This window comes from Crocodylus porosus, unplaced genomic scaffold (assembly GCF_001723895.1).
Source record: "Crocodylus porosus isolate Cpor-Errol unplaced genomic scaffold, CroPor_comp1, whole genome shotgun sequence".
Lineage (NCBI taxonomy): Eukaryota > Metazoa > Chordata > Crocodylia > Crocodylidae > Crocodylus > Crocodylus porosus.
The window spans coordinates 1236276-1249127 of record NW_017728939.1 but is presented as its reverse complement, the minus strand read 5'-3'; the positions used below and the strand labels follow the sequence as shown (position 1 = coordinate 1249127).

At 49.4% G+C, this 12852-nt stretch overlaps 1 protein-coding gene across 1 annotated transcript in view; it reads left to right on the top strand.

The window, feature by feature from the left end:
- Positions 1 to 12852, top strand: part of RUNX3 (runt related transcription factor 3) — a 51525-nt gene that overhangs the window by 20293 nt on the left and 18380 nt on the right. Inside the window, exon 3 of the mRNA XM_019547633.1 lies at positions 11592 to 11756. Coding sequence (XP_019403178.1) covers positions 11592 to 11756 — 165 coding nt within the window. The remainder of the gene's footprint in view (positions 1 to 11591; positions 11757 to 12852) is intronic.

Sequence of the window (12852 nt, the reverse complement as noted above, 5' to 3'; positions counted from 1 at the left end):
CTCCCCCCCCTGCCTGGTAGCTGGTTAAATGCTCCGTGCCCTCTTCCGGGCAGCAGGCACCCAGCACAACTTGCCTGCGGCACTGATCTCTAGCAGCAAGGGGCCTGTGCACACCCCTGAGGGCATTATAGCAATCTAGCTGGCTGGTAATTGCTGCAATGGTTTTCTTTTAATTAAGAAAAAGGGTTGTTTCTTTTCCTTTTTCAGCAGCAGCTGGCTCCTTTAATAACAAAATCCCACCTCAGTAAAGAGCCCCAACAGTTTTGCATGTACCTGGTGAATCAGGAAACATTTGTTATGGATTAAATGCATTTACTTGAACACAATCTCAGTGACTGGGGAAAAGGGAGATGAGTCTTGACTGGCTTTTAATAGACTCCCAGATCCCTGGTGTGTGAAATGATATTGGGACGTCAGGCAGTTTTGTTGGGTGTCCTTGGCTTTGCAGGTGTCCCTTAACGGCCCCTATTCTTACTGACCCCTGTACTGGTCCCAGTGTGCCCCGTCGACATGCCCGTGGAAGAGAGGCAGGGCTCGGGGCCCCGGCGAGCACGGCGTTTACTGCTCAACTGCCCGGGAATATTTCAGCGGGGGTTGACCTGACCTGGGGCAAAATTACTTTGCATTGACTTTTCCTGCCCAACGCTTTTGATCTTGGCTGAAAGTTTTCATTTTTCAAGGTTTCTATTACAGCTCTGTTCTCTTTGCGGAAAGTTTTCAGCGAAGGCCTTTTTTCTTTTGAAGTCGCTGTTGGTATGTTTTTGGTGACGCCCCTGCCCCACCCTCCCATCCTCTGAACAGCTCTAGTTAGAAGCCACGCGGTTCATTGACGCCGCTCGAATGTGTGCTCACTTCAGGTATGACCCGCCTGAGCCAAGAAAGGGGCAAGATCTTTCTCATCCATTTTTGCTAAGAACCGTGTCTCTGTTTGACAGCCAAGTCAGCTGCCTCGGGATGACTTGATTGAGCAGTCATGCTTCTTCTGGACTGAGGCCATCCAGCTCCTTCCTCACTTCCCTGTCCCATTTACTCTTTTAATGGAGACAAACGACAGGAAAAGAAAATGCTTGGACTGAGCTGAGGTCCAAAGAAACATGCTGCTTTCTCCCGTGCTGTTTACATCATGCACTGTGTGGTTGTTGGTTGCACGTCTCTAGGAGACGTAAATAAAGTAACCCACAAAAGCCAGATCTACCAAAAAGACACTTGCTCTCCATTAAGGAGGCCGTGCTTTAGGTCTCAGTCCAGCAAAGCACTTAGGAACATGCTTGAATTAAAGTCTGCGAGGAGTCTCGCTGACATCCTCCACCCAAAGCGGAGTCACGCTTGAAGTACGTCTACGCCGTAGTGACGGAGCTCGGCAGCGAGGTGACGGTCCTGCCTTCCCGCTGCACGCACACAAACCCCAGGGAGGGACCTGCTCTTGTGCAGGCTGGAAACCCGGGTGCCGGGGCACCCCAGGTGTCTGCACCACCTCACTGCTGGGGCCCCCGTGCTTGGAGTGAGCGGGCCAGGCGTAATGCCTTGGCAGTGAGACCGACCTCTGCCTGCCCAGTAAGTGTACCCTCTGTGCCTTGCTGAATAGAGGCCTTGCAGAGCTAGCAGCCAGTGCTACCATCTTCTGCATGTCCGACTGAGCGGGCCAGGGAAAGCTGGTGCAACTCTGTGGAAGCCAACAGTGTTACAGTGGCTTGCAGCGGCTGGAGGCCCAGTTACAGAGTGGAAGGGGGAGGCCTGAGCCCCCTCTCGCAGACATGGAGGCAAGTCAGGCGTTGCTCCCCTGACTCCTGCATATTGCCTCGGGTGAGAGGAGAATGGAGTGCGCGGTTCAGGAGCTCCCAAGTTCACTTGGAAGTTCTTGCAAACCAGCCCTTGCCGTGAAGGCTCATTTCTCATCGTTAATGTGGTTTGGTCCGGGGGGCGGGGTAAGAATAAACCCAGGGTTAAATTGTATGTTGCACTGCATTCTTACCAAGGCATTTCTGGGCTCCTGTTCATACATGCATCTCGAGTAATTATGTGAAACTACATCGTCCTTTAATGTCTTCTGTGCACAGCTATGCAGTTAACCCATCACGGGCCCAGTCCCACAGGGAAAGTCGGAGACCATGAGATGTCCACAGCACCTGGCAGGACAGAGCCATATGGAACCAAACACCAAGGGAGAAATGTTCCTGGAGCTTCAGGCCCTGGATTAGGCATTAGGGCACTCCCAGCCCTGTCCCCTGACCAGTAAAATCTGGGCCTGCAACCCCCTGCTTCAGACAGGTTGAGTGCAGGTTAGCCAAGTGTCCAGGGCATGGTTTGAGATCTTTGGGTGATGGGAGCTATGCAGGTACAGAGAGTCACCCTTGTGCTCAGAGCTCCAGGATCTCTTCTTCAGGTCAGCTGTGTGGCTGAGCTGTTACTCATAGGGCAATCTCAGGTTTAACAGAAAGACTAACTATTAGTAAATTATTATAATGATACTGCTATATCATATTTATGACTTTAATTGCATTAATTTTTAAACTATTTCACTTAAAATTGCCATTTTTTTCCTAATCAAGGCAGTATGGCAGAGTGAGAAATGACTTTGTGATTTATATCACCTGTAGCCAAGTCTCCCAGTAATTTTGTTAGTCGTTCGTGTATGCGGTTTGCATTCTGGTGATGGCTAGACGCTGTACTTGGGGATTAGGGAGATGCTGTGCCAGGTGCTCTCTGGAGTTCCTGAAGGAGATGACTCCTTCCTTGGAGTGCTGCCAGTCTAGATGTCGGGCAGGAAGCAAGAGGAGGACAACATGGATGAGCATGGTGAGGAGGAGGTAACAAAACAAGCAGTTTTGTAGCTCACCACTTGCCCATCCAGTAGCAGAGAGGAATGATTTGAGGGCGGTGCAGCAAGGGTAGGATAAAAGGTGGAAACAAGATAGCATCAGAGAGAGCCTAAAGGCATCCGTGATGGGGAGGAACCTACAGCCAAGGCTGGCATCACTGGTGAGCAAGGGGAGGGGGTAGCTCAGTAAAACCTGGGATCAGTTTGACCCAGCTGCGTACAAAGCCCTACGATGCCTCCAGAACAAAGGATGCTGCAGAAGTGAAGGGAATTTATTAGAACTTAGCGAGGAGCGGATCTCCGGGGTTATTAATAAAGTGCAAGCCCCCAGCACTTGGCAGGATGAGCAAATCTGAGAAGATAATGCAAGGGCTGCGTGGGAAAAAAAAAAAAAAAAAAAGTCAATGCTAAAAGCAAAGTCTCATTTCAGGGAATACAGCTGCTAAAGGTCTGGGCTATCGAACAAAACCACAAGCTCACATTGCACGGCGGGGCAGCATCTATCTTGTTGCTTGCTTTTGAAAGAGCGTTTCAGCTCGACCGGTGGCTGGGAATGATGTGGGAGCTGAGAGTAGGATGAGATCCAGTGCCTCAGCTCTTGTTCTTCTGCTAGATAACACCAGTGACCCCTTCTGGAATAGCCAGCGATCCTCCGTAGCCTGGGGAGGACTGGCTTAAAAATGATTTTGCAGTTTATCTTACTCTTTCCAGTGAATCAGTATGAAAAAGGGAGTGGTGTAGACCACAGATTCCACATGGCTCCAGGTCCTGTGTGCTTTCTACTACATGTCTCCTCCTAGTCACAAAGTCAGTAGGCCGCAAGAGCTGCGAGGCAGGTGAGGCCTACAGTGTCCCATGCGCAGCAGAGTCCAGCTCGGTGGGCAGCTGTGGCAGCGGGGGGTCATTGGGCCCGTGAAGGTCTGGCTCCATTGGATTCCAAGCTTGTGCGTGGGAGCAGCACTGCTCCGGCAGCCCATGGGCTGTTGGACATGCTGTGGCCAGGTTGGGCAGGTGCCCTATGTATGGCCTTCAGACTGGAGGAGGGGGATGCTTGTCATCCTACCACCAGCCTAAGTCCATGGACAAGACCGGAATTGCCCCCCGCGTGCATACAGGATTCAGATCCTGCTGCTTCTTGGCTTACCTTCTTGTAACATCGCCTTGCTTGTGCTGGATGAATTTCTGCATCGCCGGTGTGACAATCCATGCTAGAGGCAGACTCAAATCAGAACCTGGGAGCTGAATGGTAGATTTTGGGCACCGATCTAACTATTTCCCCAGCTGGATGGGAATCCCACAAAAACCTGGGAAAGTCTGGGTCTGAGCTTTGTGTCTTACATCCCAGTTGTGGTTGGGGAAGAGCACAATACTAGGTGACAAAGGCTTTCCATTTGGCTACTCTGAGCACCTGCAGGTACCAAATGCATCTTCCCTTTTACATTACCTGTATTGCGATGCATTGAGTAGAGAGGGTTAGAGCCTAGCAGACTTCCTTCTGTCTCCCCCATAAAGTATTTCTGGCCAGTGTAGCCTAACACATGCCTTCTTCATGCAACTGCTTGTTCGCAGCAGGTACCCTGGAAGCCAGCAGGCCTAGAGCACATGGCCAATCCTGCTGCCAGTGAGGTGCATGTGAGATTTGTCAGTGCTGTCCGTTAAGCATGGCTCAGACCCAGGATGCGTCCTGAGCAGCTGACTGGTTTTCCTGTGTTAATGCAAGGAAACAAGTGGGTTGTGAAATATAGTCAGTGATAGTAACTGTGAAGCATGTTTCTCCATCTCATGTTCCTCAGATCTTGTCATTCAGGTAGGCAAGTAGGTAGTTCCAGGCCACATCCTCAGTTGACTTCACTGAAGACGGCAGCTTTGTGCCAACGATCGACTGGACGTACTCAGTGCTGCTTGGTTTAGCGGCAAGAGCTCACTTTGGCTTCAACAGGAACAGGACCATTCAAGACCAAATTTAGTCTGATGAAAGTGGGAGCAGGCACAATGAGTGTGGAATTTGCTGGGCACTTAGTGAGGTGTATCAGGGTACACTTTGCAAAAGTTCCTAATGTGCTTAGGAGGCCTAGGACCAGATTTCCAAAGATACTTAGGCCCCTAAGGATTCATATAAGTGCCAGATGGGATTTTCTGTAGTGTCAAACCACGCTAGGACCCGAACTCCTCCCAGTTGGCCTGCCTTGCTCACGTGCTCAGGAAGTTCTGCCTCTGTCAAAGGTGCCTGAAAATGCCTGAAGATCTGGCCCTGGGAGGCTGAGGCCACATTTGCGTGGTAAATGTACCGTGTCTAATGGCAGTGTCCTCGAGCACGCTGGCCCGTGCAGGCTGCCTCCTGAACTGGGATGTGACCTGTCTGCACAACGCCACCAACGGGCTAAAGGAAATGGGGTGGGCTGATTGGCACTGGCACTAATCAGCGCTGATTTGCCCCCCTGGAGTGGCTACCCCACATCCAGCTTAGGGGGCAGCCTGGCACGTGTGAGGGTGTCACTGCTGGGCACAGTAAGCTTGCTACAGAGATCTCATTGCAGGGACAAGTCTGTCAGGCTGTGAGCTCTCGCTGGCCACTGCGGTCAGAGCTGCAGCCAGGTGGGTTTGAAGGACTACACTATGTAAATGGCTGTCATTCCTGTTTCCATGCCGGTTGAAACCCGGGACAATCAGCACCACCCCAAATGAGACATCGTTTACTGTCTTTGAAAGTCAGTAGGACTTAGGGTCTCAAGTGCCTTTCACTTTGGAGAGTAGAGCTTAGGCCCGTAAGTCCTCACGCAGGTGCTTTGATACTGTTACTCTGGCTCTCTGATTAAATTGGGTTTTCCAGTGCTTTGGGATCTGGTGGCATAATGTGCCACTGGTACAAAAATATTCTTTGGAGTCTGCTCCATTAACAGCCACATCAGGTCAGGGTGGATGGGTGGGGAGAGCCCAGAAAGAGTTAAAGGGCTTCCCAGCAAGTCAAAGGAGAGTGAAGGGTTATGGATCCATCGGCTGGTTTAAGTTCAGCTAATCAGCACCAGGCTATGTCTAATGAACATCTCTCCCACTGTTCTGACTTCAGACAGAAAAGACCTACTGTAAATGCAACATATCTGTCTACTTCCTGCCAGCTGGATGGGAGCCAACCTATTTCCTTCAAAAAGGGATATTTATTTTCATGCCTTTAGAGGCAGCCGATTCATCACAGATCACCACAGGCTAGAAAATCTTTATAAATTATCAAACTTCCCCCCTTCCTCCCCCCTTAAATATTATTTTCCTTCAGTTGTTAAAGGCAGTGTAAATCTTCTGACAGAACATGCAAGCTGAAGGGCATTGCGACACTTTTCTCTTTCTTTCAAGGCTGGAAAAGACAGTAGCGGCAGTGTCTTGAGAAGCCAGGAGGAAGCCAAAGCAAAGACTCGGCGTGACTGATTCCCTTTCCAAATGGCGTAAGCAAGCCAACTTCAAACATGTGAATAATGAGTTATCTGTGGTTGACTTTGTTAGGCAGAAGAAGAGACAGTTCCTTCTAACATTTCCCCCTCCCCTTTTGCTTCCACCCCTGAACTTCTGGACTTCACTTGAAAAAGCCAGTCAAAATAGCAGTGGTCCTTGCTATTTTCTGTCATTCACAGGAAAAGTGAGCTGTAGATCCCTATCTTTCTAAATGCATATGGGGTATTTGAGCTCCTTCCAGCTGCTGAAGCTGTAGACAAGGTTGCACTCCAGTTTCCAGTCTGTTACTCCCTCACCTCTTTTTTTAAGGGGATCACAACTTTCTCAACCAAGTTCCTCTTGGCTTGGTGTATCCCGTGCTTAGTCTCAGGCCAAAGGTGACTTTCCGTGGAAAGTCTGAGCAAAATTCAGCACTGTCATTTCTGAGTTATGGGAGCAAGAGTCAACAACCGCTTTTCCCATCTGTCCTGATCGAGAGCGTTGGTGCTGGCACAACTCGGGCTCTGCTGAGGCTATTCATTTCAAAGGTAGCTTGTTTCTGTAGCGCTCGCTGGGGAACTTGGTCGTATGACCTGTGCTCAGGTTGGGATGACATTCAGCCTTACGCTGACAACCTTTACAAGGCTTCTGCCCTACTTAAGCACTTATTTTGAAGACTTAATGGAAATGGGAGAATTGCATAGTTGCTATACTCTCTACACAGAGGAGACTGTCATCCGCGGGTGACTTTCCTATTGGCATCCATAGCAAACGCTGGTTCTTAACTATCCAACAACCCACACCAAAAAGCCAAAGATATTCCAATTCTATTTATTTTCAGCATTCAGCAGTTACAAATCTTGGGGTGATAAACCAGCTCTCCCCCTACAACCCTACCATTCTTCCAGTGCAGGCACTGAAGGGAGGTCAGATCAAATGAATGTGACATGGGAGTTGCCAAGTCACTGAGAGAGAGGAAAGTGGTGAAGCGGTCCCTGCAGGATGACTGCAGCTGCAGGTGCAGTTGCATGGAAGTAGGACAAAGCTGCAGATCCAAGTGCCCAAGTCTGGGAGCAGATATTCACGTTTTTATAAACGCCCTGGTCTCTCTAATAAGCTAAACCAGCAGATCAGAGTTCTGGCAGTGCTCCAGAGTTGAACTAGGATTTTGTGCCTCTGACCTGTCACACCATCAAGCGCCAGTTCGTGCTCTGCAGTGCAGCAGGGAAGTTCAAAACAATACTGATTTTGCTTCTTTGTAAGCCGGAGGATCAGGAGCTTGTGCAGAACACTGGACCCCCCACCCCGCGCGAGGACGCCCCGTGCAATTTCCAATCAGGGCATGTCTGAAGTCTTGGCAGTTTCCGACGTTCTAAGAAGAGAAGGGCCTGTTTGGTCTTTGAACTATTTTAATGTGGAAGGCATGTCTTTAAAACCGGTCGGAGGGCTACAGTTTCACTGCCGCATACAGGGTTTCGCTGTCTGTATTCCAGAAAAGCACCCAAAACTTCATGTATGCTTTTTATTATTGCCTGAAGTGTCAGATTCACATCAGTTCTTCCATATGGGAAATGTTCAGTGGGATTGTTTGCCTGATCTAGCGATATGGATCTTGTTATTACATTGGCGATCAAAGGGGACCTGTTAGGCTTACTCATATCAGAGTTACTTGACTGGGACGTAGGACCCACACCTTTAAAACACTTTCCTTGTTGACAAGAAGTGGATCGAGTCAGTGGCTGTTACTATTTTTTTTCACAACAGGGATCTGTATTTCCATACTTGAGTCACGAGTAAAAGGTGATAGTTGTTTCAAAATGCGACTGTGCTGTGAGCGTTGTGACACAAAACACTCCCCCAGCAATGGTTTTCATATGCGCCGGTGCCGTCCTGGGGTGATCGGCACTTCTCAAGATTGGTTCCTTGGGCCCTGATCCAAAGCCCTGCAAAGCCAATTCAAGTCCCCTGCTGGTGTCAGTGGACTGGAGGTCAGGTGGCATCACTTTCCTATCATTCCAGGTGCAGACCTGTTGTTCCTTCGTTAGTGCTGGTTTGCTTGATGAGCTGATGATGAAGGGCCTGCAGTGAGCTGAGCTGCTGCAGAAATCAAAAGCTGAGGATGTTCCCATAAAAGCAGCACATGAATAGAGACTCCGCTCTTGCGTGACATGTGCTGATGCTCCAGGCCAGAAGTGACAAGTGACAGGAAGTCTCCGTGGTGCCGGGTCTGCAAAATAGACTTGTGAATCCTGCTGGCTAAGTTTTTTTTTTTTTTTTTTTTTAGCTCCTAAGTTGTTCTGCAAGCTGGGGCCCATTGTTCCCAATGGGCTTAAGTGTTCAAAAGTGACTCATGATTTTGGTACCTTCTTTTCTGGGGGTGCTGTATTTGGGACCCCCACAAGGAAACTTGATTTTTAAAAAGCAGGTGCTCAGCACTGTCTGGAAAAAACCCAAAAAAACAGGCTTATTTGAGACCCCCGTAGTTACCAGATACTTGTGAAAATGGTAGGCTTTGCCTTTGTTTCCCTGGTACGGGGATAGGAGCCTATTAGACTGTGTAAGTCCTGATATAAGGACTTCTCTTAAGGTCTGGTAAAGGGTGATCATTAAAAACATCAGCAGCATAACACACATCTATGTTTAAATGTATTCTGTGTTAACTAGTAACATCCTCACGGTATTTTCAACTGAGGCTAAGAGAGTTAGTTACCCAGCTCCCATTAAATCTCAGTGGCGTTTGGCTTTTAAAGTACCGTGGGGACCTCTGACAATCCCAACCTGAGATTATTAAAAGGCAAAAAGTTAAAAAAAACCAACTGTGTTTCACTTTGTATTCCGATTAACACAATAATGAAGCCGTCCCTATTACAGCAAGACACTCCACTGCCTGTTTTCTCCCTAGGAGAGGATGAAAGAACAGACATGTGACAAAATGTGACCCCAGATTTGCCACCAAGAAGGAGTGTTTTCCCCGGGTCAGTTTGGCAAGGACTTTGGGGGTTTCTGCCATCTTCCTAAGATCATCTGACCACGCATGAACCTAGTAACGTCCCCACCACTGCAGTGAAAGGGCGCTGATGGTGTCCTTGTCTCCCCTGCTTTTTGCCACTGGCTTGTTGTAGGGTCTGTTTTGTTTGGATCATGCTCTTTTGGGCCGTGGCATGTGTCAGGGGCTGTAGATGAATTTTCGGACTCTGGAAATAAACGGCTGCCTGAGAAGGCAGAGAGCTGGACTCAGGAGCCAAAGAGGCCCCTTCAGCCTTATTGTTCGTGTGCTTCAAAGGTTGGTGCACAGCTGAAGAGGCTTGGTAGTGCAGTGACGAATGCAGTAAAAGACCCCATGCAGAACAGAGCAGCCCTCTGCAGTATTGATTTGAAGTTTCCTTTACTCGCATCAGGTAGCTCGGCAAGTAAAAGCCGATTGCTGTGTTTCACTTTCTGTTTGCAATCCATTTTCACTTTCTGGTTCCATGGACCAGCCCAGGGCTGTCACGTTTGGGATGGAAGAGGAGGGAAAGTTGGCGTCGACATTTTTTTCAAAAAGCAAAAATGTTTTAACAGTCTTTGCCCCCTTTTTGTGACAGTCTTTGATGAGGAAATCCAGAGAGATTGCTACAGCTCCCACTGATTTCCTGAATTTGGTGCCTGGAGCTACTTGCTGGTGTCCCTGGAGACCCATGAAGCTTGAGCTGAATCGTGATTCGAAAGAATGTGTGCAGGGCTGTAATTTGGCAGTGAGCGCTGCTGCTGCAGTCAGACTCCATCGGGGCATTCAGCGAACTCCCAGCCCCGACCCGCTTGTGGCGTGTGGGGAATTCCACGCGCCCGGGCTGCCGAATGCAGATCTACGTGAGACGAGACGAGCACGTGCAGGATAACGGGTTGCAGACCAGAAGAGAGGAAGTGCAGGGACTTTCATGCGACTTCCATCGTAAGCTGTAACAGCGTTTGCTCTGTGCAGATGTTTGCGTGCGGTGAAGGGAGTGAGGATGAAGAGCTCAGATCTGGGTCTTTCAGACCCAACAGTATCCGTTCTTTAAAAGCCAGCTGATGCTGTGTATTAGTTCCTCTATGTGATGTGATATGGTTGCCTCTACTGTTGTGCAGCTGTGGTTTGTTAGGAGTGAGAGCTGTGAGTCATGAACCCTGGGACCTATTCCTGGCCATGCTGCTAACTCCTTGTGGTACCTTAATGTCTCTGTCACCCCTCTTTCCCCTTATAGAAGGGGATGACATACACCCACCTTGCAAAACGTTTGGAGCTCTTGTGATGACAGGCGCCAAGTGTATTATGTGGGCACATATACGTCAGCTAGAGCGCGAGCAGAGTCTGGGGGCCAGAGCCAGAGTGCAGTTACGCTGGTGTACGTTTGGAGTAAGTCTCGCTTCCTTGGAGTGCCTCCAGGTTTATATGGGTGTAGCTGAGACTGGAATCCAGCCCAGGGAGAGTGAAAACATCCAGTGATGATTAATTCAGCAAAATGTGAAAGTTGTGTGTCAAGTGTGTTTCATGCTTCACTTGCCCCAGGCTGATTAGCATCAATTAAATAATTATGGCCCCGCTCTCGCAGCTGAGGAGCATGGTGTTCTTTACAGGCACTGCGACTGCTGCAGTACTTCCATGGGGTGCGCGAGTGTTTGCCCCTCATTTTACAGATGAGGAGACTGAGGACGAGAGAGCGGTGGAGGCACGTGCCCACAGAGTGACTACGAACAGAGACATCTCTCTTGAATCCTGTCCTGGTGGCTGAAGCCTGAGACCCTCCTCCTTTCTCCAGCATTAGTCTGATCAGGGCAGAGTTGGGTCGGTTGAGAGTCTGGGTAGCCGGACTGAGAAGTACCTTCCTGTCTTCAGTGCGATGAGCAAACGCTGTAAAGCTATTTTGAATTCAGCTTTTCCTGTGCTCATTTCCCAGTTGTCTAACAATGGTGCCAATACATGGCATTTTCAACCACGTGCATGTGTGTTGGCTTCTTTTTCCCAATGGTTTAAGAGAGGTGGCAGGGCCGTGGAGGGGGCAGCTGGAGATCTTTGTCCTGGTTCCCTCCTGCTATTGACCTGCAGCCTGTCGCAGGCTAAGTCGCTTCCCCGCACCGCGCCTCCATTTCCTCTCCCAGCCTTTGTGCGCCTTGCCTTGTCTCGTGAGACTCTATCTTTGGGACCGGTGCTTATTACATGTGTGTCCAGTGCTTGCAGCAACGGGGTTTCGATCTCGGTCGGGTCTTCCCTGTGCTATCCCGCTAGAAATAATGGTGACAACTGCAGGTGTTTGCATTCTTCCTTCATGTTGACACGGCTCTCTGGTCAAAGGTGGCTGCTTAGAGATCACATTCTCTTATGATGTTTCAGGACACAGACAAAAACTAGAGGACCAAGCCAAATCCTACTCTGATCGCTACAGTGAGCTGGATCGTCTGCGCCAGTCTATGAGAGTCACCCCAGCAGCTCCCACCCCCCGCGGATCCTTGAGTGCCTCTGGTCACTTCGGGTCGCAGGCTCAGACTCCAATGCAAGGTACCGGTTTGGTTCATTCACACGCGCCTCGTTCTACACTTGAATCTCTTAGGCTGATCCAGACAGTATGGCCCAGGGTTCGGAGGAAGCGCTTCTTGAGCCGTGCCAGAAAGGCGGTGTTCTCCTCCCTGACTTTGCCAGCATGTGTTAAGTCTGCCCTACGTGGGGATGAGGCCCCCATGGCCGAAGGTTTCAGCTTCTCATTGGGGTTAGAGTGATGTCAGGAGTGGTCATCCAGGAAGGAGCCCTGTGCTGGTGAAGGCAAAGTGCCACACTGACGGGTGTGTGGGAGCTGCCCCCCACTCCAGACCCTGGGGTCCCTTTGCCTCTCCTGGTGGGAATTCCCATGAAATGAGAGCGGACCACAGGGCCTGGGCCAGAAGCCTAAAACTCAGCAGATTTACTCGTGCTCATTACTATCACATATGCGGCCCTGAGGAAGATGGATTTTCCCACTTTCCCACAGGCAGCAGATCCATGAGGTGAGGGGAGAGGAGGGATCTAGCTCTACTGACTTTAAATTCAGAAGCCACTTGAACACGTATGCACTTGTGCAGGTAGGCTGCTAGACACAGCCCAGAAAGGGCGTGTTACACACTACATGGCTCTCAGAACTGTTTCTTCTCTGCTAGCAGTCTCATGCCAGATCTGATCTCTCACCTCACCAAACAGTGATAATCCCTTACGCACATGTGCATGGACACACACAGACTAAAGTTAGTCCCAAGTCAGTACATACCCACAGTGTTACTGTGCAGTAAGGGGTCTACACGTGTGTTACTGTGCAGTAACTAATCGGGCATAAGTTTGATACCTGCATGATGCAGGTATCAAATTTACACTCAAGTTGGCATAAGTCACCATATTTACTGTGCAGTATGAGTGTGCATGTGTAGACGCATGGCCATACTGCACAGTAATTTTGGTTACTGCATAGTAAGTGCATATGCGTAGACATGCCCATGAAGTACAAAAGGTTGGGAAGGGTTAGAAATTAAGTCTTTTTTTGCTAAAATTGTCTGGTTCTTTTTTTTTTTTCATTAAAATTTGGGTGAAAATTGTAAGAGAACAGAATTTGTTGGGTAGGGTTACCGTT